General features: G+C 36.8%; 2 protein-coding genes across 8 annotated transcripts in view; both read left to right on the top strand.

Annotated features, from left to right (window-relative positions):
- LOC136834769 (histone-lysine N-methyltransferase SMYD3-like) overlaps positions 1-5,676 on the top strand; it is a 124,140-nt gene extending 118,464 nt beyond the window's left edge. For all 4 annotated transcript variants that reach the window (XM_067097392.1, XM_067097394.1, XM_067097390.1 and 1 more), the window contains exons 2-5: positions 1-287; positions 2,331-2,452; positions 3,330-3,809; positions 4,887-5,676. The exon at positions 1-287 is cut by the window's left edge and continues 470 nt beyond it. In XM_067097392.1, the coding sequence (XP_066953493.1) occupies positions 149-287; positions 2,331-2,452; positions 3,330-3,809; positions 4,887-5,471 (1,326 nt within the window). In that variant the 5' untranslated portion in view covers positions 1-148 and the 3' untranslated portion in view covers positions 5,472-5,676. The remainder of the gene's footprint in view (positions 288-2,330; positions 2,453-3,329; positions 3,810-4,886) is intronic.
- A 3,941-nt stretch (positions 5,677-9,617) lies between these two features.
- Positions 9,618-22,500, top strand: part of LOC136834767 (SET and MYND domain-containing protein 4-like) — a 46,011-nt gene continuing 33,128 nt past the window's right edge. For 2 of the 4 annotated variants that reach the window (XM_067097385.1, XM_067097381.1), the window contains exon 1: positions 9,618-9,803. The gene's annotated coding sequence lies outside the window, so the exon portion shown is untranslated. The remainder of the gene's footprint in view (positions 9,804-22,500) is intronic. The other 2 variants (XM_067097384.1, XM_067097382.1) reach the window with 2 other exon arrangements.

Here is a 22,500-nt window from a genome sequence, read left to right as displayed (position 1 = left end):
ATATCCCGAAGAACTGCGTCCAAAACTAGAGGCAAGACGGTTCAAGTGCCGAGGAGCACAAAGGCAAGAGGAGCCATCAGACTTCAGACATAGAGATTTCCTGGATTTGAGTCTTGATAAACATATCCTACAATACTTTTTTAAGGAAATGAGGTCCACCTTAGCTAAGAAGCCTCCAGTGTTAAAGGATCCCAATCCATGCATACCAGCTGTCAGTAGTGCTGTCAGTGTGTCTCATTGCCCCAATAAAGGGAGAGGCCTTGTTGCAACAAGAGATATCAAACCAGGTCAGTATTGCGTAACCTCCTGTAACTATTAAAGCATGACTAGCACTGTATTATATCTTAATGTTTTATGGTAGCTGCATGTACTTCATCAGTTTCTCTAAGTTGCTGAATAATCCTGTCCTTTTCTCACGGGGTTTCCAATCTTATAGGTGGTTTTGTAGCTCTTATACTTCTGTAAAGTCTTGTGCTTCAAATTATTCAAAGTTGATTTTGTAAACGAATCATTATCATCAATTGAAAAGTATAAAATTGGGTACTGTGTTTTAAGAGACAGATCAAGATAATAAAAAAATCAGCTTCAATATAAAGCGAGTAAAATTAGTAGAAGGAAAGAAATGGGAGAAAGAATTGCTTAATATTTACTTGCCTTCAGATAGTAGATTAAGGAGTATAAGTAACCACCTTTCAAACAGTAGATATGAGAAAGCTGTTGGTATTAAGGACGTGCAATTTTACTACTAACTGGATATTATATAGTAGACAAAATGTCATCAGGCACTACCTTTTGTGTGAAGAGCATTTTTGTTTAGCAGATGGAGTAATAGCACATCTATGTAGCAGTTGGAGTCATGGAGGTTTTAGTGCAAAATTTAGGTAGTGATGCACTTTCAAAGTCACAACAGAGAGTTGACGGAGGAAACAAATTACAGTGCTATTCTCATATTAACAGAAAAATGATCAGTGAAAGACTTCAGTCTCCAGAATTGAAAGGAACAAAATCACACACAACTCCAGGGTACCTTATGAATCGACTATTGTTAGAAAAAGTGTGTTCAGTAAAACCTAAATTTTCTTTTAATACAAAGGGAGCTGCTTTCAGTATGTAATCTTACCTGAATTCGTTTCATAACATCTTTTATTTTTACGTTTGGATGAGGTTGTCAGCAAGAACAGCTAAAATCCCGCTGTTTCAGAACAAAGTTGGGTAAAAAGCTACGATGACTTTAGGGGGAGTGGGAAATGCCCCTCCTTATGACTTTGCATGCCTCTTGGTCATTTGTGTGTGCATACGTTCTAGAGCCCGGGATTACAAACCATATCAAATTGATAGGTAGGAGGCATTTCTGAGTATGATGGGAAGAGTTTGGTTCGTTTGAAGTGGGCAGTTGTTGGGTAAATGTGGAGCCTTCTACTTTTTAGTTGGAAAAGTACCTGGCTTGGTAAAAAAAAATCAGCTGCAACCAGGGTATGCAATATTCTCTTGCAAGATACTACTTACGTGAAAGTAATTGATAACTGAACTATTACAGGAAGAGATGTAAGAAGAATGTATACGGATTAAAGGAATATGTGCAATTATGATCTCAAATGTTGAAATGATGTTGAATTGACTGGTGAAGAACTTTGAAATGGTTGAAAGATGAGAGTACAAAGCCATGTTAGTTGGGGATAGTTGAACAAGGCTTTATTAAAAATTCCAGATATATGATGGAATTGTAGTATGAATGACAGACTAATCAACATTTGTGATCTGTAGAGGTACTGTATTCAATTACATAAACTGAGAAAAGTATTGCAGACCCAGTAAAAATTGCCAGAGAGAAGGAGTGTCCAGAAAAAGTTAAGTATACCTTAGTTTAACCAGACCACTGAGCTGATTGACAGCTCTCCTAGAGAAACAAAAGTTTGATTTTGTGTGTTTCCTTGCCAAATTTTATTCACAAGAAGAAATCGTGTTGTTGAACAGACATGCAGAACCATAAAAGGAGGAAAGTGATAACTGCTCAGATGACTTACTTGCAGTGCAGTATATCAAGGGAAGAATAAATGGTAAAGAGTTTAGCATAAGCAGTCGTAGGAAGATTTTAAATTGTTGGAGGTATCTTCCATTCATGCTATGTTATTAAGCCATAAATATAACAAATATTGAAATCATTACACCTTAGTTATAATATACACTCAAGGGGAACTAAATATCCTTTGGGTATCAAGTTATTGCCAAGTTAAAGAGAATTTGAGTTATGGGGTATTTATTGGAGATAAAAAAAAGGTCTTTGAAGAATACCATATCAATCTGAGTTAATCTTAAATTTGCACCTGCAGGTGAGGTCCTAGGTGTGGAGAGGGCATTTGCCGTTGCTCTTAGGCAAGATTGTCTATTTAGAAATTGTTCCACGTGTACTCAAGTATGTGTGAACATTCTTCCCTGTCCCGGGTGTTCCAAGGTAATGTACCTTTGTTACTTTGTAAAAGTAAACTTCATGTCCAGGTACAACGTTTTGTATTGTTGAGTTCCTAGGGAATGCACACGTAAACCATTTGCTGTCGTGAGTTAAAAGTTAGTTTTATATCTTGGCACTGAAAGTTTCTTGTACTGAGGTGTTCCAGTGTATATATATATATATATATATATATATATATATATATATATATATATATATATATATATATATATATATATATATATATGATTTTCTGTTAAAAATCCATCTAATAATAGGAGACCAGAAAAACGCCAAAAGGGTAGAAAGTTATAGGTATATTTCAGAGACACTGTCTACCTGTATATATGCATTTATATAAATATATACACACATATACACATATATATGATTGGCAAAGTAATAGCTAATACAATAATATGTCTATTACATCAGTGAATAAAAAGGGGCAACGTTTTTTGAGGTCTGATGTTCCCAAGTAGTTTGCAGGTGTTACCAGCAAACACAAAACATACTGTAGGTGGAACAAGGCAAGATTTTAATGAAGTTTAAATCTTTATAGTTAGTAAGAATATATTAATACATTCTCCTGCTATGTTGTAAAGTCAAGCAGTACTCGTTAAATCTGAATTAAAGTGCCTGAAACTTTCTTGAAAATCGGTTTAAAACCAGTTAAAAATATTTAAAACCAGTTCAAAATACTTATGCGAGGAAGTTTTTTAATGGATGTATGGGGCATTTTGAGGCGTTCTATTTTCCCGCCAAAATTCAAAAGTCTGAGACTAGCAGTTTAAAAACGTGTGTGTTTTTCATCTGGAGATTTGAAGCATCGTGAATTTTTTTTTTTTTGTTTGTTCACTCAATCCTTCTTATCCTCCAGGTAGTGTTCTGCAGCAAATCCTGTAGGGTTAAGGGTCTTTCAGAAGACCATTGGTTAGAGTGCAAGATCCTGAGCTCAGTACTTGCCCATGGACTGGATACAAAGGCTTGTTCCTATAAACTGCTGAAAACTTGGAGCTTCAGGCAAATGAAATCTATCTGCAATAAACTGAAGAGGGATAGACCTACCCTCCCTGAAAAGTTAGGATTTGATAAAAGTGGAAAATATAGTTCTTCCTCTTTTCAAGCCATTTACCATCTTGATCAAGACTTGGAAACTTTTCCTTTTGAAGAAGTGATATCCTTATGCATGGATGCATTTCGGTTGGCCAAACTCGTGGAGTTGAGCAAAAGGTTCTTTGTTGATAAATTGGGCAAACCTGTACCAGTGAGCAAAGAAGATTTTTTGTACACGTGCAAGATTCTAGTCAACAACTACGCTAAGTTTATTCAGAATTCCTTCGGAACCGCAAGGCAAGAGGTTAGTAATAGTGATTTAGCACAGAAATGCAGCAGAAATTCAGAATCTGCTCCTTCATAGTTGATTTTTATTGTTAAAGTTTGCCTTCTCTTGTTTAAATGTTGAACACTGTAAGCTTTGCACTCTGTCACTTTTATGGGCAGTTTTGTCTTATGTCATTGTATATCTATGAATATGTTTAATCTTGCTTCATTGCATGTGTTCAAGCTAAATGTATTTATGTAAAGTAGCACTTTGTGACAGTTAACCATACAAAGACCATGAGACTTAAGAGCTATGCATTTGGAGTGTGGCAAGATTTCATAATGCACTTGAGGAATGGTACAGATAATGTTTTAGTTTTGCTTCTCCCTGTATGGTTTGGCAAGCTGTTCTGGGACCAGTACTGTACGTGTGACCCTCTAACCAATTCCATGTTTCCCCTTTTTGACTGCCCTCTTCCAGATTTGAGATCTAAAGTGCATCTCTACATTTCATATATTTTTATTTCTTTTAATTTTGTTGTTGGATCTTTATTCTCCTACAGCGTTTCGTCCAGATTTCTGTATTTTATAGTTTCTTGCCATATTACCATTCCTATGCCTGCCTCTTTTTTTTCAATTTATTTTTCATTCTTCGGCATGCCTGCATCTTCACATTTTTTTCCTTTGTATGAAGTTTAGCAAAGAGCAAACCATGTTGCATTTGCAGTTTTTTCCCATACAGGGTGTTCAGTATTTTATGACTAAATATTGATATTGTTTAGTGGGACTAAACATTTTATTTTGAAAATTGACATATTTCAGTATGGTTATTAAATATATCTACATATTTACAATGACCTCGAGTATTCTAGGCATCCAAGTTTATAGTGACACAAAATGAGGTCACACAAATGGAAGTTTATACTGCACGATATATTAAACTTGAATATCATCTCATATATTTAATGGAAATGGTGTTTGATAAAATATGTTATCAATTGTAATATTCACAACAACTCCAAAATGGTTTCTAAACATTAGGCCTGATTTCTTTTGAACAGAAGGCATAATTATTTCTGAGTGAGCCTGATTCTTTGATCCTGTATATTTTCAGGTAATGGAACTGTTCCCAGCAAAAAGTCTTATCAACCACTCCTGCTATCCTGCTATATCCACTAATCTCTTTGGTCGAGATTCGTTCTGGTATGCTGTAAAACCTATTGCAGCCGGCGAGGAGCTGACAGTTTCCTATATACCTGACTTTAGCATTCAACCAAAGCAGCAAAGAAAAAGAGATTTGGTGACTGTCCAGAATATTGTCTGTAGCTGTCAAGCTTGTGAGGAGAATTGGCCAATTTTTGTGCATCTACCTGTTATTAGGTGTTTATGTGTAAATTGTAAGAAGCCCCGTTCAAATGCAGAAATGCTTTGCAATAAATGTTCGAAAAGACTGAGAGGAAAATTAGATATTTTAAAAGTTCTTGAGCTGAACAGTATTTCTGAAAAGGTGAGGTCAGCCTTCGGCATTTTAGGTCGAATGCAAAACAAAGTAGCACAAGGGGAACCCATCTCAAAACAAGAGTTCAAACATCTTTGTGGAGCATCAGAGGTAGTCTTTGAGTATTCAGCAATGCCTTCCAAAGTACTTGCAGTCTTCATGAAGTTAGTAGATGTTTGTGCTGAAACTGGATTGATGTGAAGAATGGAGTACTATTGAATTACACGTTCGAAAGGTGTAATTTTGTGTTGGTAAGCATCCACTGGTAACTTTCAGTCGACTGTAGTCATACATGCTGTATCCCGGGAAGGGAAGAAGGGCATATAAATGTAAAAATTAGAGGGATTTTGTTGTCGTCAATAGTTTCTTGAATATTGTAATAAAGCAAAAATAAATCTTATGTTGATGCCAAGTGTTTTTTTTATTTAATTTTTGTTTGTGCTAGTGTGTTCTGTGAGTGACTGTCGTTTTGTTATTTACTTTTGATTTGAGCAGCAGTTTCAAGAGATATATCGCCCCAAGTTTCAGATATATTTCATGTATAACAAGAAATGTATAAGAATGCGTGGTCACGTGCAGTAGTTTTGAAAATACTTACATGAAATTCACTGTTGTTATCTTTGGTCCATGTGAGCACAGGGACTGTGCACTCTATTCAGAATCTTGTTTCATTAGGGGTTAATAGTATTGGTTTTGGAATTCAGGTAATTTTCAAAGGCGATGACCTGAGCTATGTCAGAGGCCAGAAAGGAAGTAGCTGTAAAATGTTTTAGGGTAAGACTTCAAGTCTTCATATAACGCATGGAACTTTCCCCGTAGCAGTCTTTGGCTCATTATCGGTTGTACCTAGTACTTTCGTCTACGTATTTTTTTCTCATTTCTTTCTCTTCAGTAGCAAAGCACAGACACATGCAACTTCAAAGTTATCCAAGGTGACACTGTTGAGAAATTCGTCTGTGGCCACCACAAATAGTGTCTCATCTGCTGGTACAAGCTGATATTATCAGTGGCTGACCACTTAGTGGCCAGCCACTTTCCACTGAAAGTGTCTGGTGGCTCCCAAGACCATTCATTGAGGCATAGAGCCTGCAGCTTCATTCCAAAAATTCCTGCAGAGATTTGCAACAGGCCAGTATAGTAGCTTGAGTAGTCATGTAAGGTGTTCCTCAAGTTAGTGTTTTGGACCTTAGTTATACTATTTTTAGTAGTGACATGTATCAAGGTCTAGAGAACAAATTGATTGCATATGCCCATGATGGCTCTGCATCCTGATTTGGATTTAAATGGTATGATTTCAAATGACCGTAAGTCATTTAAGAAATTGACTTTTGAGAAGCATATGTGTAATATTGCTTCCTCTGTTTCTAGGAAAGTTATCTTGTAGAATGCTTAAGAATGTTTTGGGATGAAGTCGTTGAACTCTCCTTCCTTGTTTGGAGAACTGTTTTTCAGTGTGGTCGTCTTGGATAGATTTATATCATCATTGAAGTTTATTTTTCCAATTCTTAATGTTGACTTGTGGCTTAGACATGATGTGAGTTCATTATGTTTGTTACATAATGTACTACAACAACAAACACCCTCTGCACTCTTCTGTAGCTTTTGTCTCGGCTACAACTGAAACGATCTAATACTGAAGCGAGGGTCTGACGCCTATGAATTTCATGTTTATTGATTTCACTCTTATTCCCTTATATTTATTTTTATATCAGCTTTGCCTATAACTTGTCTCTCACTGGAGGCTGATTTCCCTTTTGAAGTCCCTTAGGTTTATAGTGTGTTGACTGTCCATATGCGTTTTGAGTTAAAGATTTGAAGAAAAAAGAAAAAAATATTCCAAATATATATATATCTGTGATGCTATACATTTGAAAAAAGAATTCCTGGTCCGCAAACAGAATGAATTTCTCATTACCGTTTGAACTAGTTTAGCTCAACTTTTATTACCTGGACATTGTTCCAGAATACCGTGTACCCATCCTGTAGACAAGAGGGTATTGATAGGCATGTCATCTTCAGTGATGACTCACCGTCTTGGTAGTACTGCCCGAAGTAATATCTTTCAAGTTGGATGTAAGAATTGTAAAAAGTTGTACGATCTGGTTCATTTAATGAATGAGGAGCCTTTTGACTCGACCTTCTCCAGGAAAACAATGTGAAGGAATTCCTCGCAAGATATAAGATCGACGACACTCCTTTCAGGGCAAGAGAAGTCCATATGTAGTGAAGAAGCTGCTCAGAGGAGAGGTACAGTTATCTGTTGTAACACTACTTTGGTGGTCTCGGAATGATTTCAGTGATGAAATAAGAACCTGGGAAATCCTCTCTCTCTCTCTCTCTCTCTCTCTTTAAACACCCGTGATAGTATAATTAGTGACATTCTGGAAACAGAAATATGCATATATTTAAAGCTCTGTTTCCCGTCTGATAAATAGAGCATTCGCGAATGGAAATCTAAAGGCCATTAGTATGTAAATGAGAGTCCATTATAGAGTCACCCAAACCCGCTACCCCGCCTCCCAGCTCCCTTCCGCACACTTTCTCCCCCTCCCACAAACAAAAAGTGGAAATAACAAATATTCCCGTTTTTCTGGTTACACGTTTTGGTGATAATTCTTCCGCAACGAAATCTTTTGTTTGGCTTCAATACAAGCACACTATAAATGTAGATTATATATCTATATATACATACATACATACATAATTCCCCAAAATCCGTGGTTACAAGGACCAACCATGGGTCTATGAATGATATATTTTTTTTTTTTCACTCACTGAACGTGTAGGTCAGTTACAGTAAAAACTGCATATTTCATTTAGCATTTTGCACTAAACTATGCTGTTTGTAAAGTATGCCGTATGTCTGTTTCACGGTCTAGAAAGAACAGGTCAGCCAGCGCCCAGGTACGAGTATGACTATGACCCATCGAATTATTGGTGCCACTTTCTTTAGACTTTGGGCGGGCACTCAAACGAACCTTTAGTTTGCTGATTGCATTTGGAAAGTTTAAAACTGGTTCTTTTGAACGTAGGATATCTTTCAAAAATCTCAGGGCAGGTAGCGAAGTTTTTGTGTGTGTGTGTGTTTGTTTTCTGAGTTATTGAAACTGATTAAAAAATCATTTACTTAACTCGGATATTTTTTAATATGAATCAACCTGATTCTTGGATGGACTGCATTAATTGGCGAGAGTTTTTTTCCTTATTTTTTTTTATTTATTCAATAAAGTTTATTTACAAACATTGCAGTTTTCATTTACACAACAACTTTTACAGTAATATTTGTTATATACATAATTCGAGTTTCACTCGAGTTTAAAGGACTTTTTCCATAAATTCATCTGTTACAATTGATTTTAGTTTGTCACCATAATTTTTCCTTATTTACTTATTATGAGAGATCCCAGTTCATGTAGAGAGCCTTTCGAAGCAAAACATAGTTTAAAGACTCTTTGCATTCACTATTGATATTGATAAACAAGCAAGAACATTACATGAGGGTAATCGAGGTGAAGAGTAGGCTAGTATGAGAATTAGAAGCTCCTAAACGAAAATTCTTTTCAAGTTTCAGGAAGGTACGATTTTATCATCAAAGGCAATAATTGCCTTCTATGGTTGTAAGCCGAAAGCGTCATGTAATGTCGACTACAAACTGACACAGATTAAATATGGATTGCCTTGAACGGTTTCTTTCAGTTTGTCTTCTAACTGAATTATTTCTCCACATAACAGTCATCTCTGTAGAAATAAAAGTTTTACTTGTAAAATCACAGGCTTTTCTTTTTATCTCACTAGGAGAGAGAGAGAGAGAGAGAGAGAGAGAGAGAGAGAGAGAGGAAAAGTAATACTGCATATGGGTATGGGTAGGAACTACGTATCCTTCCTTCCCAGACCAAGAGGCAAGTGTCGTAGATGCGGAGATGAGGATTATTTTGGTGGGCTCTCCGCGTTCGACCCGTTATTCTAGACCGTGGTCTGTTTCTACATAAAAGCTGGCAAAAAAAAAAAATGATCGTTTTGTCATTTACTACGATTGCTAAACATCCAGACCCCGTAGATTGCAGCTTTTCGTATGCGTAGTGGACGTGTCAGGCAAGTGAACTTGATCGGTACGAGTGTGTGAGAGTTGGCCGAGGGAACCAATGTTGCCAGAGAGACTCTCCCGACCGTTTTTTTGAAATGTACAGAAATATACTTTGCGAAGGAGAAAGCTTCATGTAACGTGAATATATTTCATGCAGTAAACGCGTATATAACTTTTGTTTGAATGTGGCCGATAATTTCGCCGTAGAAGAGCCGATTTTCTTGAAGTGAGAGTGAGGTAGTGCGGTCGGGAGGATTTGGTAATAATTGCTTAGTACGTTGACCGGAAGAGGCGTCGTCGACTCGAGGCTGTTCACTGTCAATGTTCGTGCTCTTCGATGTGCGCAGCGTTAGGTGCCCATAAATACGTGTCGTAAGTGCGCAGCGCTAGGTGCCCATAAATACGTGTCGATTATACATCTGTGAAGAAGTGCCGACTGGTGGAAAATCGTAAGTAATTAATGTTCAAAGTTGTGTTGATTAGAGTCAGCAATGCATACCGTAGAGGAAATGTGATTTATAGATATAGTGACATTTTTCTGAGAAGTGCGTTGTGTAAAGTTGCCATTGCTGTTTGACTTGGGTGCAGCATTTCCTTCAGTTTTGCCGGCTGTCAGCTATATAGGTCTATTTTCCTTTTTGATCAGGTGGTCTGCAGTTTCGAAAGTGATGCACCAAACTATTGGTATTATTTTATAAGTTGCCAGCACATGCCATGAAATTGTAGCACATTCTTGAAAAGTGCTCTTCATTCTCGTTATTTTGAACCCCACAAACACCATGCGCAAATGATAAATAAAAAAATAATTAAATTACGACTTATTGTAACCAGTAATCACCCTTAAGTTAGATTTCTATTTAAAGATCTTTTGTTTTAAGCCCTGTCGTTTCCGAGTCATTTTTGCATGAAAAACAAATTTTTTTGCGTGCTAAAATGGCTGGTTGGACTCATATTGGCAACTTAAAAATTTTTACGAAACTATGGGTATATATATGTATGAGGTAGCATATATAATAAATCAACCAACCCTATTGGATAATTTCAGATGTCCACGAACCAAGCAACCGAATTACAAAAAATGGTTCACGGAATGACGTCCTTTCCAATACGCTTTATTTTGGTGCTGTGTGACGCCTTCAGATAGATATGAGACGTGGTTGTATAAACTGTGTTACAAATTGAACTGGATAGTGGCTTATTAGGTGACGCCATTAATTGTACAACCCAGAAGCTATGATAGCTCTAGTGATAGTGTTATAAAGGCTGTCTTGGTATTTCAAGTGTTAAAAAAGGCTGTTTCGGTTTTTCAAATAATTAACTCTGCCTGTTGTGACCTTGGAAATAGGCTTTTCCAACACTTTTAGGGCTGCTCTGTTTGTTTGCTGTTGGCCAATCGTTCTTTGGCCCCTATCTCTACTCAGTAGTCTTTACCGTACCTTTCCTTACAGACCTTACAGTTTGTTCGGGTTGTCCCAGGTCCCTCAGTGTGAGGCACCTCTGATGTCTACTAGAGAATTGCTAATGCATCTTCCTGTATATGTAATGGGGAAGGCATACACTTCTTAGAACTGTCTGTTATACTGCTTGCTTTCACTTCCGTAGGAACAAGTGGTCGATGTTTAACTATGCTGGAACTTCACTTAACGTGCTCAGATGTCGGCTATCTTTCAATATTTCATAAGTTCTTCTTTTATTAATGTTGGTTAAATGAAATTTATGTTTCCCCTTAATTACATTTATTTAGTCTTTAAACTGTATAACTTCTCCACCTTTCATTCGGTAGCAATGACCGAGTCTTTATCTTACAAGGCACATCGTAAAATTCGTGGACTTAGAATTTCACTTGTACTATGGGCATTCAGAAATTTTATAAGTTCACAAGTCTGGGTTTTCACAGTCACCTCTCCACACATCTCGCACACTCCCTGCCCTGATGCCTTATCTAACTGACTCTGCTTCCAGAGCCTTCGTATATATGGGTATGGGTTCGATGCCTAAATCTGGTATAATTTTCCCTAGTTTCGTCCAGATGGGCTTCCCTTTTCCATTAATTTTTCACGGTTAATTGTCTATGCAATTCGTTCAACGGTTGTTATCAAGTTAACGTTATGGTGTGCGAGAGGTCACCGGGCGAGGTCAAGATCTAAATTAGTTCATCTTGTTGCCCAGCGCAGTACAGGTAAACACTTTTAGTCACTGGCGACGAACGGGTAAACTTGCCATCTGTTATGACTTCGTTTTCGTTAACGTCTTTCTGGTTTTGCTGTCTGTCCTTATCAGTGATTTTCTGTATGCCCTTGTTCGTATATTAAAGTATTTAGTGTATTCAATTGTAGACTCGTTTCTATTATAATCTCGGCCAGCTACCCGGCTGACTCCGGCAGCTCTAGCTAAACTAAGGTAGAATTAATATATCTACGAGGACTCCTAACACATGCTTCATAGGAAAATCACACAACTTATAACTAAACCATTAAATTGAATATTAAACAATCATTTCTTCAATCAAACTAAATAAGATATTCAAATGTACTAGCAAAACAAAATAGAATTTGCTATCCAAGTTACATAGTTATTACTCAGTCCTCAGTCCTATGCTATTTAGGTGGATATCGCCCTATTATTTATGAAATTGACGAATAAATATTTTCTTCTTTTCTGATGACGACGAAAGTCATGGTGTTTCTTGGTTGACTATGTGAAGGGGGATGTAGACTTGACGGATACCTTCTCGATCTCGTACTTCTTGAAACGTCCTGGAGGAATATCCTTGTGTAATTGTATGCGTCTATAAATGTGTTATGTGTTTATGCGAACTCATCTTGACTTCTTTGATGTGACTATTAGTAATTTTCTCGTATGATAAGATTTGTATGTTCATTATTCAACACAAAAGTTATGATTGGCAACTCTATTAAAGGAAGTGGTAAGAGATTAGTACTCGTAAATTTTTTTTCTACATTTACTGTAACAGTAGTAAGTTTTCATTAATTAAAATCATTTAAACAAGTGGGTAAGGTAAGTGTGTTAGTTATTGCAACAAAATCTGAATTAATGGTGAAAAGAAGTTTCTTTACTGAAATTATTTATTATCTAGGAAATTCCTTCTTAATGATATAGTCATTCTTGATTAGAAAACTAAGATATTGTTAAATTCCTTGAAATGAGTACATTACAATTTAAAATTTACGTACAATCCCTCGTTTCCTAAATACTCCCCTTTATAGTCAAAGAAAAGGTAAATTCGAAGTTAGTGCACTTAACCCCAAATTTTGCTATAAAACCAACTAATCAAAGTAAGAATTGCAACAATATAAAAAAAAAAGGTTTATTCCTAAGTCAACCGATTAAGGTAAACTTAGCAATAAAGAAATCAAAACAGGGAATAATAGGATGATTGATGGATTTGTTCTTATTATAATTACTGAAATGTGACTTTTCTATTTCTAAGGTTATACCTAGTTTTTCCTTCTGAAATTTCTTCTTTTGGTTCTTCAGCCATTTCTGGTTCTTTGACTTCTTTAGTTCTCTTAACTTTGTCCTTATTTATCCAAAATCCCTCATCTTCTAATGATTCAGCATATGTGGAAGGTATTTGGTTGTTTATTTTTGTCACTTTCACTTTTGTCTCTTGTATATCTATGACTCTGTACGGACCTGTGAATTTAGTGGCTAACTTATAATTAATTCCACTTCTTACTTCCTTCTTGATGTAAACTTCGTCCCCTATCTTGTAATCTACTGGCTTTAACCCTTCTTGATGTTTGTCAATCATGATCGTCTTGGCTTCTTCTAGATTCTTGTGTAACTGTTTATGAATCACCTTGAAATTACTAATTCTTATCTTCATGATATCTTCTGAGTAATTTGGCTGTATTGGCTGATTCAGCCATGCATATGGTAATCTTGGTTCATATCCCATCAAAGCTTTTATGGGCGTTGCTTGAGTACTGGAATGATTTCTAGCATTTAATGACAATTGGACTAAAGGTAAATTGATATCCCATTCAGGATCCTGTCCTACTGTATGCCTTAATGCATCTAGAACCTTTTTGTTATTTCTTTCTACTAAACCATTGCTACCTGGATGATATGGTTGTAGTGTTACCTTCTCTACTTTGAATGAATCACAAATTTCTTGCACTAATGAATTATTGAATTCGGTGCCATTGTCAGATATTATAAGCTGTGGGGCAGAATATCTACAAAAGATTTTGTCAAAGGGAGCGACCGCACATTCTTTAGCTCCCTTTCCTGTTATTGGTATTAGCTCTGTGTATCTGGTAAGTGCATCTATACACACTAGTATATTCTTATTCCCCTTACTCGTGGTATGCAAGGTAGTTATGAGATCTATTGCTGCTCTTTCAAATGGAATTTGTGGAATGGGATACTTCCCTAGAGGTACTTCTTTATCTGTTCTCCCCTTATAACTGTTACAAGTATTGCAGCTTTTCACATAGTTGCTAACATCTTTGTAAATTCCCTTCCAATGGAAAGATCCTTTAATTAGTCTAACTGTTTCATCTCTTCCTGTGTGTGCTCTCATGTCATCATCATGCATTAGTTCAATAACTTTACTTCTTAGGCTCTTAGGTACTATTCTTTTGTGAGTTACATCGGGAAAGGACTTAAATGGGTCATATTCTTCACACATCCAGACTAGTACATTGTCTATGATATTCACTGCGTCTATGGGACATCCAATTTTCTTACTCAATTCTACTTGCTCTTGCTGATCAAATTCCTTCTCATTTTCTACAAATCTGAAAACTTCTTTCAAATCTTCATCCATTCTTTGTTTCCTTATGAAGTTTTGCCTGAAAGTTCTTCTGTATAATGCATGGTAAATACATTGCATATGGGTTCACTTGTTTTTGTTTCTAGGCTAATCATATTTACACTATCTCCTTGTGGGATGTATCTTGATAATGCGTCTGCTACTTTATTTGTTTTTCCTGGTACATATTTCATTTCTATGTCATAATCTTGGGCTGTCATAAACCATCGAGCTCTTCGTCCAGAAAAATTCGGATTTTTGAGCATTTCTACTGCAGCTGAATGATCGGTGAATACAGTTATTTTATAGCCAAATATTATGTACCTGAAGTGCATTAAAGGGTCTATTATGGCTAAAGACTCTAGGTCTGTTACTGAGTAATTTACTTCTGTTGGTGTTAGTTTTCCACTGTAATAAGCTATAGCATGATATTTGTTGTCATGTCTTTGCATTAAGCATGCTCCTATACCAGTACGGCTTGCGTCTGTGGCTAAGAAGAATTCTTTATTAAAATCTGGAAAACTAAGTATTGGTGGGTGTGTCAGTCTTTCAACTCATCAAATGCCTTCTGTTGTTTGGTTGACCAGAACTGTATGTGTGCTTTTAATAACTCAGTCAGTGGAGCTGCTTTGGTGGCAAAATCTTTTATAAACTTTCGGTAAAAACCTGCCAAACCTAAGAATGATTTTACGTCCTTCTTACATTTAGGTGTAGGATACTCCTTGATTGACTTAATCTTCAAGTCATTTACTTCAATACCCTTTTCACTTAAAGTATGTCCCAGGAATTCTATTTTCCTTCTAAGGAAATTGCACTTTTTTAATTTTAGTTTTAGATTTGCTCTCCTCAATCTTTTTAGGACTTCTCTCACTAGTCTTGTGTGTTCTTCAATTGTATCTGTTGCTATTACCAAATGATCTATATAGCAATGTACATCCTTGCCTAATAAATCACCTAAAATCTTATCCATTAATCTCACAAATGTTACTGGGCTTGACTTTAGACCAAAGGGCATTCTTACATACTGATATCTGCCATTACTAGTGGAGAAAGCTGTCAAAGGCTTACTTTCTTCCTCTAAAGGAATTTGTAAAAATCCTTGTAACAAATCTATTGTGGTGAAATATTTCTTGGCTCCAATAGTTTTGATAAGATCTCTCATGGATGGGATTGGATATGGATCATTCTCAGTTATCTTATTTAATCTTCTAAAATCTACTACTACTCGGTATGTTTTATCTTTCTTTGGAACTAGCAAAAGTGGAAAGGACCACGGAGATTTTGATGGTTCTATTATCCCTTGCTTCTTCATTTGTTGCACTTCTCTTTCAATAATCTCTTTCTGGGAATGTGCTACTCTATAAGCAGGTATGTAGATTGGCTTAGTATTCTGTGGAATATCTATTCTATGTGTTATCTCTCCTGTATTGCCAAGGGTGTCTCCCTCTATGGCGACTGTATCACTATATTTGTTGGGTACTCTTGCGAGTATCCAACTATATCTGATTATGTGGACCGTCGTCAATACAGTCAGAGAAATGGAATTGCATCTTCAAAATGTTTCTCCATGGTTGTGCATGAGTTTACTTCTTAGAAATAGTAAAGTTCTTCTGGTAGGATTTAGACAAACTCCATAATGGGGATCTGTGTGACTATATTCTGGAATATTGTACAACAAGGTTCAAGTGAATTTCCATTTTGATCTGTCTTAAAACTTCCACACAACATCATAACAAGACATCAGTTTCGTTCCCAGGATCTCTTACGTGACTCCTCTCAGCTCAGAACAAAAGAGGTCGTTGGCTTATGCTGACATGTTCAAACAACACATGGACGCTTGCTGACATGTTTTGTTAACTTGAAGGACTAGATCCGTGATTCAAACACTGTCGTGCTCACACAGATATATATACTTTTTGCTAAGTCCATTCGCATTACATTTTAAATGGAACTACCGGTTCCATATTCACTCAGTAAATTAGTGAGTCTCTCTAGCAGAGCCGCCTTCGATATCTTTCAAGTGAGTCCAGATCTTTGCTTTTCTGAATTCTGTTTCATGTGTTGAATTTTGTTCTCTTTGTTAATTGCTGCTACTGTTTCCTTTTCTACTACTTGAATAGGGAAATTATATACTTCTGCTAAACCTATCTCTGTACCTTGTGATAACCTAACTTTTCCTCCTCTGTTATTTGTAACTTGTAAAGCTATTTTACCTTGTTTGACTTTATGTAGGCTGGAAGAATAGTGTATTCCATTTACTTGTGCTCCTTCTGTAAGGGTTAGAACTTCTTTTCCTTCATATAATGGATTTACTGTGCATTCTATCCAGGTGCTTTCTCCTGGCTTTAGTCTTAATTCTCTGTTTAATTTCAGGTAAGTTTCCTGGTTAGAATCTAGGTTACTGCTGATTAGTTGTGCATTCGTGTTACTTACTTGATATGCCTTGTTGGTGTTATCCCCTTTTAGGATACCTTTCAGTAAGGAGGTTTTCTGAGCTTGATTTCTTCTAATCATTTTACACAGTGGTATTCTACAATTCCTATGCTTCCTTCTAATCACTAATTGTTCTCTAGGTGCATCAGTTGTGATTCCTTGTCTAACCATAGTTGGGTAACCAATCAATAGGTGTGCAAATGCAAAATGAATTCCCCGTGCTACAAGAACCTTTTCCTTAAGTGGGATTCTTCCAAATTTAAAAGGTAAACTAACTAGCCCTACTAGTTCTATTCTGTTTCCTTGAACATCTGTGATTTTACAGTCTTCTACTGGGTTTAAGCTTAAATGAGAAAAATATGCCTCATACACCTTTTCAGACATTATATTCTTGGGACTTCCTGTGTCAGAGAATACCGCTATAGGTTTTTCTAAACCGAAACGGGCGGGAAATACAGGTCTATAACTATATTAATTTCTTACATTAGCTTTGCTAATACACTTAGTTTGGCGTTTGGCTTATGGGTGATGCTCTAGTCTTTTCCTTTAAGTAGGAATGTCCATGATACCAGTGATACAAAAATTTACTGTCGAGTCATCTGATAACTCTTGGTCTGGTTGGTACACTAGGCTTGCAGCTTGGTCATTGTTCTGATCTCTTATTATAATTCTGATCTCTATTCTTTCTTATCTGTGGAGACTGACTACGATATCTACCTCTACCTTGTGACTCTGATCTATGTCTAGGTCTACTCTTACAATCTCTGGCATTATGTCCTGTTTTCTTATGGTAAGGACAATAAGTTGTTCCATAACATTCACTTGCGTAATGCCCTCTCTTTTGGCAGTTGTAACATGTAACTGTGGAAGGTCTTCCTTGATGTGTTTTACCTGGATTCCTATTCTGATTTCTAGCTGGTGTCCTAGGATCTCTTATTCTGATGACTAGGATCCCCTCTCTCTTGTCCTACAGTAACTAAAGGTCTGTATAGATCATTCCCTTCAGGATTCCTACCTAAAATTTTCCTCACTTCACTTTCAATTTCAATGACATCATCTTCTAAACCCCAAGTATGATTCATCTTTTCAATAGCCTTTGAGGGTAGGCTTCCCAACAGTAGAGCTAACCTAAACATATTATGGCAGTTTTCTATTGTTTTCACCTTTTGACCTACTAAAGTCGTTGACCATGGAGTGTCTGCAACCAAATGGCTCCATTCCTTGAAATGGCTATATAACTGAGGATTAATTCTGAGGTAGTTTCTTTTGTCTACTCTCCATCCTTGAACTAACTTTGCGAGACTGATAACAGGATCTGTTTCGCCTACTGTGGAATATATTCACCTCAGGTGTTGCTTTAGTTCTTCGCAATTCTTAACTCTTTTATAGGCACTAGCATTTATGTAACATCCTATATCTCCTGATGACAAATCTAGATAGGCTTTGGCTTCATTTAATTTGTCTGTCAGTTCCAGTTATGTTATTCCAATGGGTTTCTACTTGCTCGAGCCATGTTTCTAGAATGCAAGCATCGTTTTCTCCTTTTCTTCCCCAAAACTTAATAATATGGTCACTCGCATGTAATTTATGAGCAACCGTGGAGGATGTGTTTGGTAGGGGTGAAGGAGTAGGAGTAGCCATTGCCAATTGTTTTGTTTGGCCTCTCGTATGAACAGGAGTTCTTACTTTCTTATTACGTGCAGATCTCTTTCTGTGCATTTACTCATTAATGGCAAGTAAATTCTTAAACATCAAACACACTGAACTGAGATTAAGTTATGGCAGTAATATCTAAAAAAAATTAAAGACAAACAGGTCTAAAAAAAGTCATAAAAAAAATCAAATACTTCCCTTTTATTAAAACAAACTGAAAAATCACTTAAAATATAAAAAAAATCTAAATATCTCCCTCAATTAAAATAAAATAAAACACAATACAGGTTAGTAAATAAAGGTATTGGAAAAGTCTTAGTAATTAATTAGTACTGATTAGTAAAAAAAAAAAAAAGATAATTTGTTGCCAAAAAATTTAAGTATCTAATGATTCTCAAAGTACAAGTCTTTTGTGTTTTGAAAATGTCGAACAGTAGTATTCACATCATGTTAACTTTTAGTAAAATGAATGAAATCTTATGTTTGTGTATTTATGTGAGGATATCCAAGGACTTATCTTTGCCGTCTTCGAATCTGGGCGTCGTTCTTGGCTGCCTTACTGGGATGGAGACGTCAGGATAACTTGTAACCTCTTGCGTTGGTGTTGCTGGAGTCTCTCTTCTTTCCTCTCTCTCGCGAATTGCAAAGGGAATGGGCGCGTTTTCTTCTACGTCGGTTGCTGCGTGAAATTCCTCTCTCTCTCGTTGAGGGAAACTGCGTATCTTCTTGATTTCGGTCGTAAAATTCATCTTCTGCTTCTCTGTTGGATGCACTAATGTTCTTTTTCTTCCCGAAATCGATGATCGTGGAGCTTTTCGTTGGGTTAAATTGTCTTTTAAATTTTAAACTGTCTTAATTTTCGGAGTGGAGATTCGCATGTGGAGTGACTGAATCTTCGGTGGAACACTTATTGGTTACACTTTGCAACTGTCTTTATACGGGAAACAACTTTCACTTAATTTGATATGTTCGATCTTGTCTTGTTACAAGCTTCGCCGGACCAGCAACTTGAAGATGGTCAGTAGATTTTAAAGATAGCACGCACTAATTGTTTCTTCTTTTATCGGCTGTAGAATTCGAGCGCTGACATCAAAAATTTGTAATTGGGAAGGCATGCACTGTTGTTATGTAGATTCAAAATCCCCTAAGCTGACACCAAAATTCTGTAAAAATTGGGAAGGCATACACTTTAGAATTGTCTTTCACTTCCGTAGGAACAAGTGGTCGATGTTTAACTATGCTGGAACTTCACGTATCGTGCTCAGATGTCGGCTGTCTTTCAATATTTCATAAGTTCTTCTTTTATTAATGTTGGTTAAATGAAATTTATGTTTCCCCTTAATTACATTTATTTAGTCTTTAAACTGTATAACTTCTCCACCTTTCAATGGGTAGCAATGACCGAGTCTTTATCTTAAAAGGCACATCGTAAAGTTCGTGGACTTAGAATTTCACTTGTACTATGGGCATTCAGAAATTTTATAAGTTCACAAGTCTGGGTTTTCACAGTCACCTCTCCACACATCTCGTGGGCTTAGAATTGCACTTGTACTATGGGCATTCAGAAATTTTTATAAGTTCACAAGTCTGGGTTTTCACAGTCACCTCTCCACACATCTCGCACACTCCCTGCCCTGATGCCTTTTCTAACTGACTCTGCTTCCAGAGCCTTCGTATATATGAGTATGGGTTCGATGCCTAAATCTGGTATAATTTTCCCTAGTTTCGTCCAGATGGGCTTCCCTTTTCCATTAATGTTTCACGTTTAATTGTTTATGCAATTCGTTCAATGGTTGTTATCGAGTTAACGTTATGGTGTGCAAGAGGTCACCGGGCGAGGTCAAGATCTAAATTAGTTCATCTTTTTGCCCAGTGCAGTATGTGTAAACACTTTTAGTCACTGGCGACGAATGGTTAAACTCGGCATCTGTTATGACTTCGTTTTCGTTAACTTTCTGTTTTTGCTGTCTGTCTTTATCAGTGATTTTCTGTATGCCCTTGTTCGTATATCAAAGTATTTAGTTTGTTCAATTATAGACTCGTTTCTATTATATATATTTTGCATCTTCCAATCATGGATGGTCTGGGATGCATCTTGGATATTCGTTGAGCTTATTCTTAAACATCTACGCTCACTCCTGATATGTTCCTCAGGTGAGCTGGTAGTGCATTGAATAGACATTGCATTATCGATGCTGATGTTTGGTGGATTAATGTCCTGTGTGCTTTTCTTAGTTTTCCTGGTATAGTTTTTGGCACTATTAATCTACCTCTGCTTGCTCTTTCTGATATTTTTAGCTCTATGATTTTTTGGTAATGCCTTCTATCTGTTTCCATGCCTGTATTATCATTATTATCTTCTACTTTTGAGACTATATATTTAAGAATTGTAGTCTTTCCCAGTAGTCAAGGTCCTTAACTTCCTATATTCTAGCTGTAAATGACCTTTGTGCACTCTTTATTTGTTCAATATCCTTTTGGTAGTGTGGGTACCATATTATATTGCAATATTCAAGTGGACTACGTATTTACATTTTATAAAGCATAATCATGTGTTCGGCTTTTCTTGTTTTGAAGTGCTGGAACAACACTCCCATTTTTGCTTAGCATTTTCCCAGTAATATTGCTATTTGATCACTGCATAACATAATCCTATCCAACATCACACCAAGGTCTTTAACTGCTACCTTATTTGTGATTATCTCATTATTAGGCCCTCTATATGCATATAGCATTCCTTCTTTATCACCATAGTTTATTGATTCAAATATATCAGAGTTAAAGACCATCCTATTGACCTCTGCCCATTTATTTTGTTTAGGTCTCTGTAGCGAGTTCCTATCTTCATCACAAGTAATTTCTCTACTTATTCTTGTGTCATTGGCGAAACTTCTCACTACCGAGTCCTTAACGTTACTGTCTAAGTATGCAATCATAATCACAAACAGCAATGCAGCTAACACCGTACCTTGTGGCACACTGGATATTACCGTAGCTTCATCCGATTTCTCGTCGTTTGCGGTCACTATCAGTTTTCTGTTTTGCAAAAATTCTTTTATCCATCTTCCTACTTTATCCACAATGTTATGTTTTTTAATTTTTTTTTTCCTAATATATTATGGTCTACCTTGTCAGAAGCTTGCAAAGTCTAGGTAAACCACATCCGTATCCTTTTCGTTTAGCATATTCTTATATATGCTTTCATGGTGGACTAACAGTTGGGTTTGTGTACTTTTTCCAGGTACAAAACCATGTTGTCCTATATTAAACAAACTATTTTTCATTATATTTTTCTTCATTACCCTTCATACACTTTCATAATATGAGATGTCAGACTCACGGGCCTATAATTACTTGCCTCTAGTCTTGATCCACTTTTGAAAGTAGGGGTAATATATGCTAATTTATGCACATCTTAAATCTTGCCTGTATCTACACTTTGTCATAATAATATTGCGAGCGGCTTTGCGACTGAATGAACCACTTTCGTTAACAAATTGGCAGGGATGCCGCGTGGTCCTGCTGCTGATCCATTTTTAATTTCATTAATAGCCTACACAATATCGGCTTCATTAATATATGTGTCTGATAAATATTCACTATTTTCATATCTTATTTCTGTAAAGGGTGACTGTGGGAATTCAGGGTTTTGGGTGGGGGAGAACACGTTAAAACGAGGTGGACATGTTTATGTTATGGAAGTGTCCCTTGGGGGAGGAAAACGCCAGGGTCATTCGTCGCTGGGAGGGAGTGGCTGAAAGGGAGGGAGGAAACTGGTGGAAGTCAGGGAGGAAGCTCCTCACGACCCCCAAAAGCGGGAAAGGTGAGGAAGCTCCTCACGACCCCCAAAAGCGGGAAAGGTGAGGAGTGGTGTAAGTAGGGGCAGGGAGAAGTTTCTGCTCAAAGGCAGAACTTGATGGCAGCAAGGGAAGAGATGAAACGGGGGGGGTGAGTTGTGGGTAGGAACGCAACACCGAAGCAGGAAACACTGCCTGGAAAAGGGCAAAGGGTTAGAGAATGAAAGGCCGGTAAACCCCTATACCGGCAGCCTAAAAGTACAAGGAAAACCAATTTCTAAGGCACTGTTAAGTAAGCAGCAGTTCCAAATAAGCAACCTGTAAAAAAAAGAAAAAACTTTGTAAACTTTGAAATTTTACAGGAGAAAAGGCCTTACCTTAGGACTCGGGTACAAGTCAGCGCCTTCAAAAAAGCATGGAACCTGGTGTTTGTGTCTTGAAAATTGATTTAAAGTACGCTACTGACAGATAGTCTACAAAATT

The sequence above is a fragment of the Macrobrachium rosenbergii genome, chromosome 54, assembly GCF_040412425.1.
Source record: "Macrobrachium rosenbergii isolate ZJJX-2024 chromosome 54, ASM4041242v1, whole genome shotgun sequence".
NCBI lineage: Eukaryota > Metazoa > Arthropoda > Malacostraca > Decapoda > Palaemonidae > Macrobrachium > Macrobrachium rosenbergii.
This window is presented reverse-complemented; position numbering and strand designations above follow the sequence as displayed.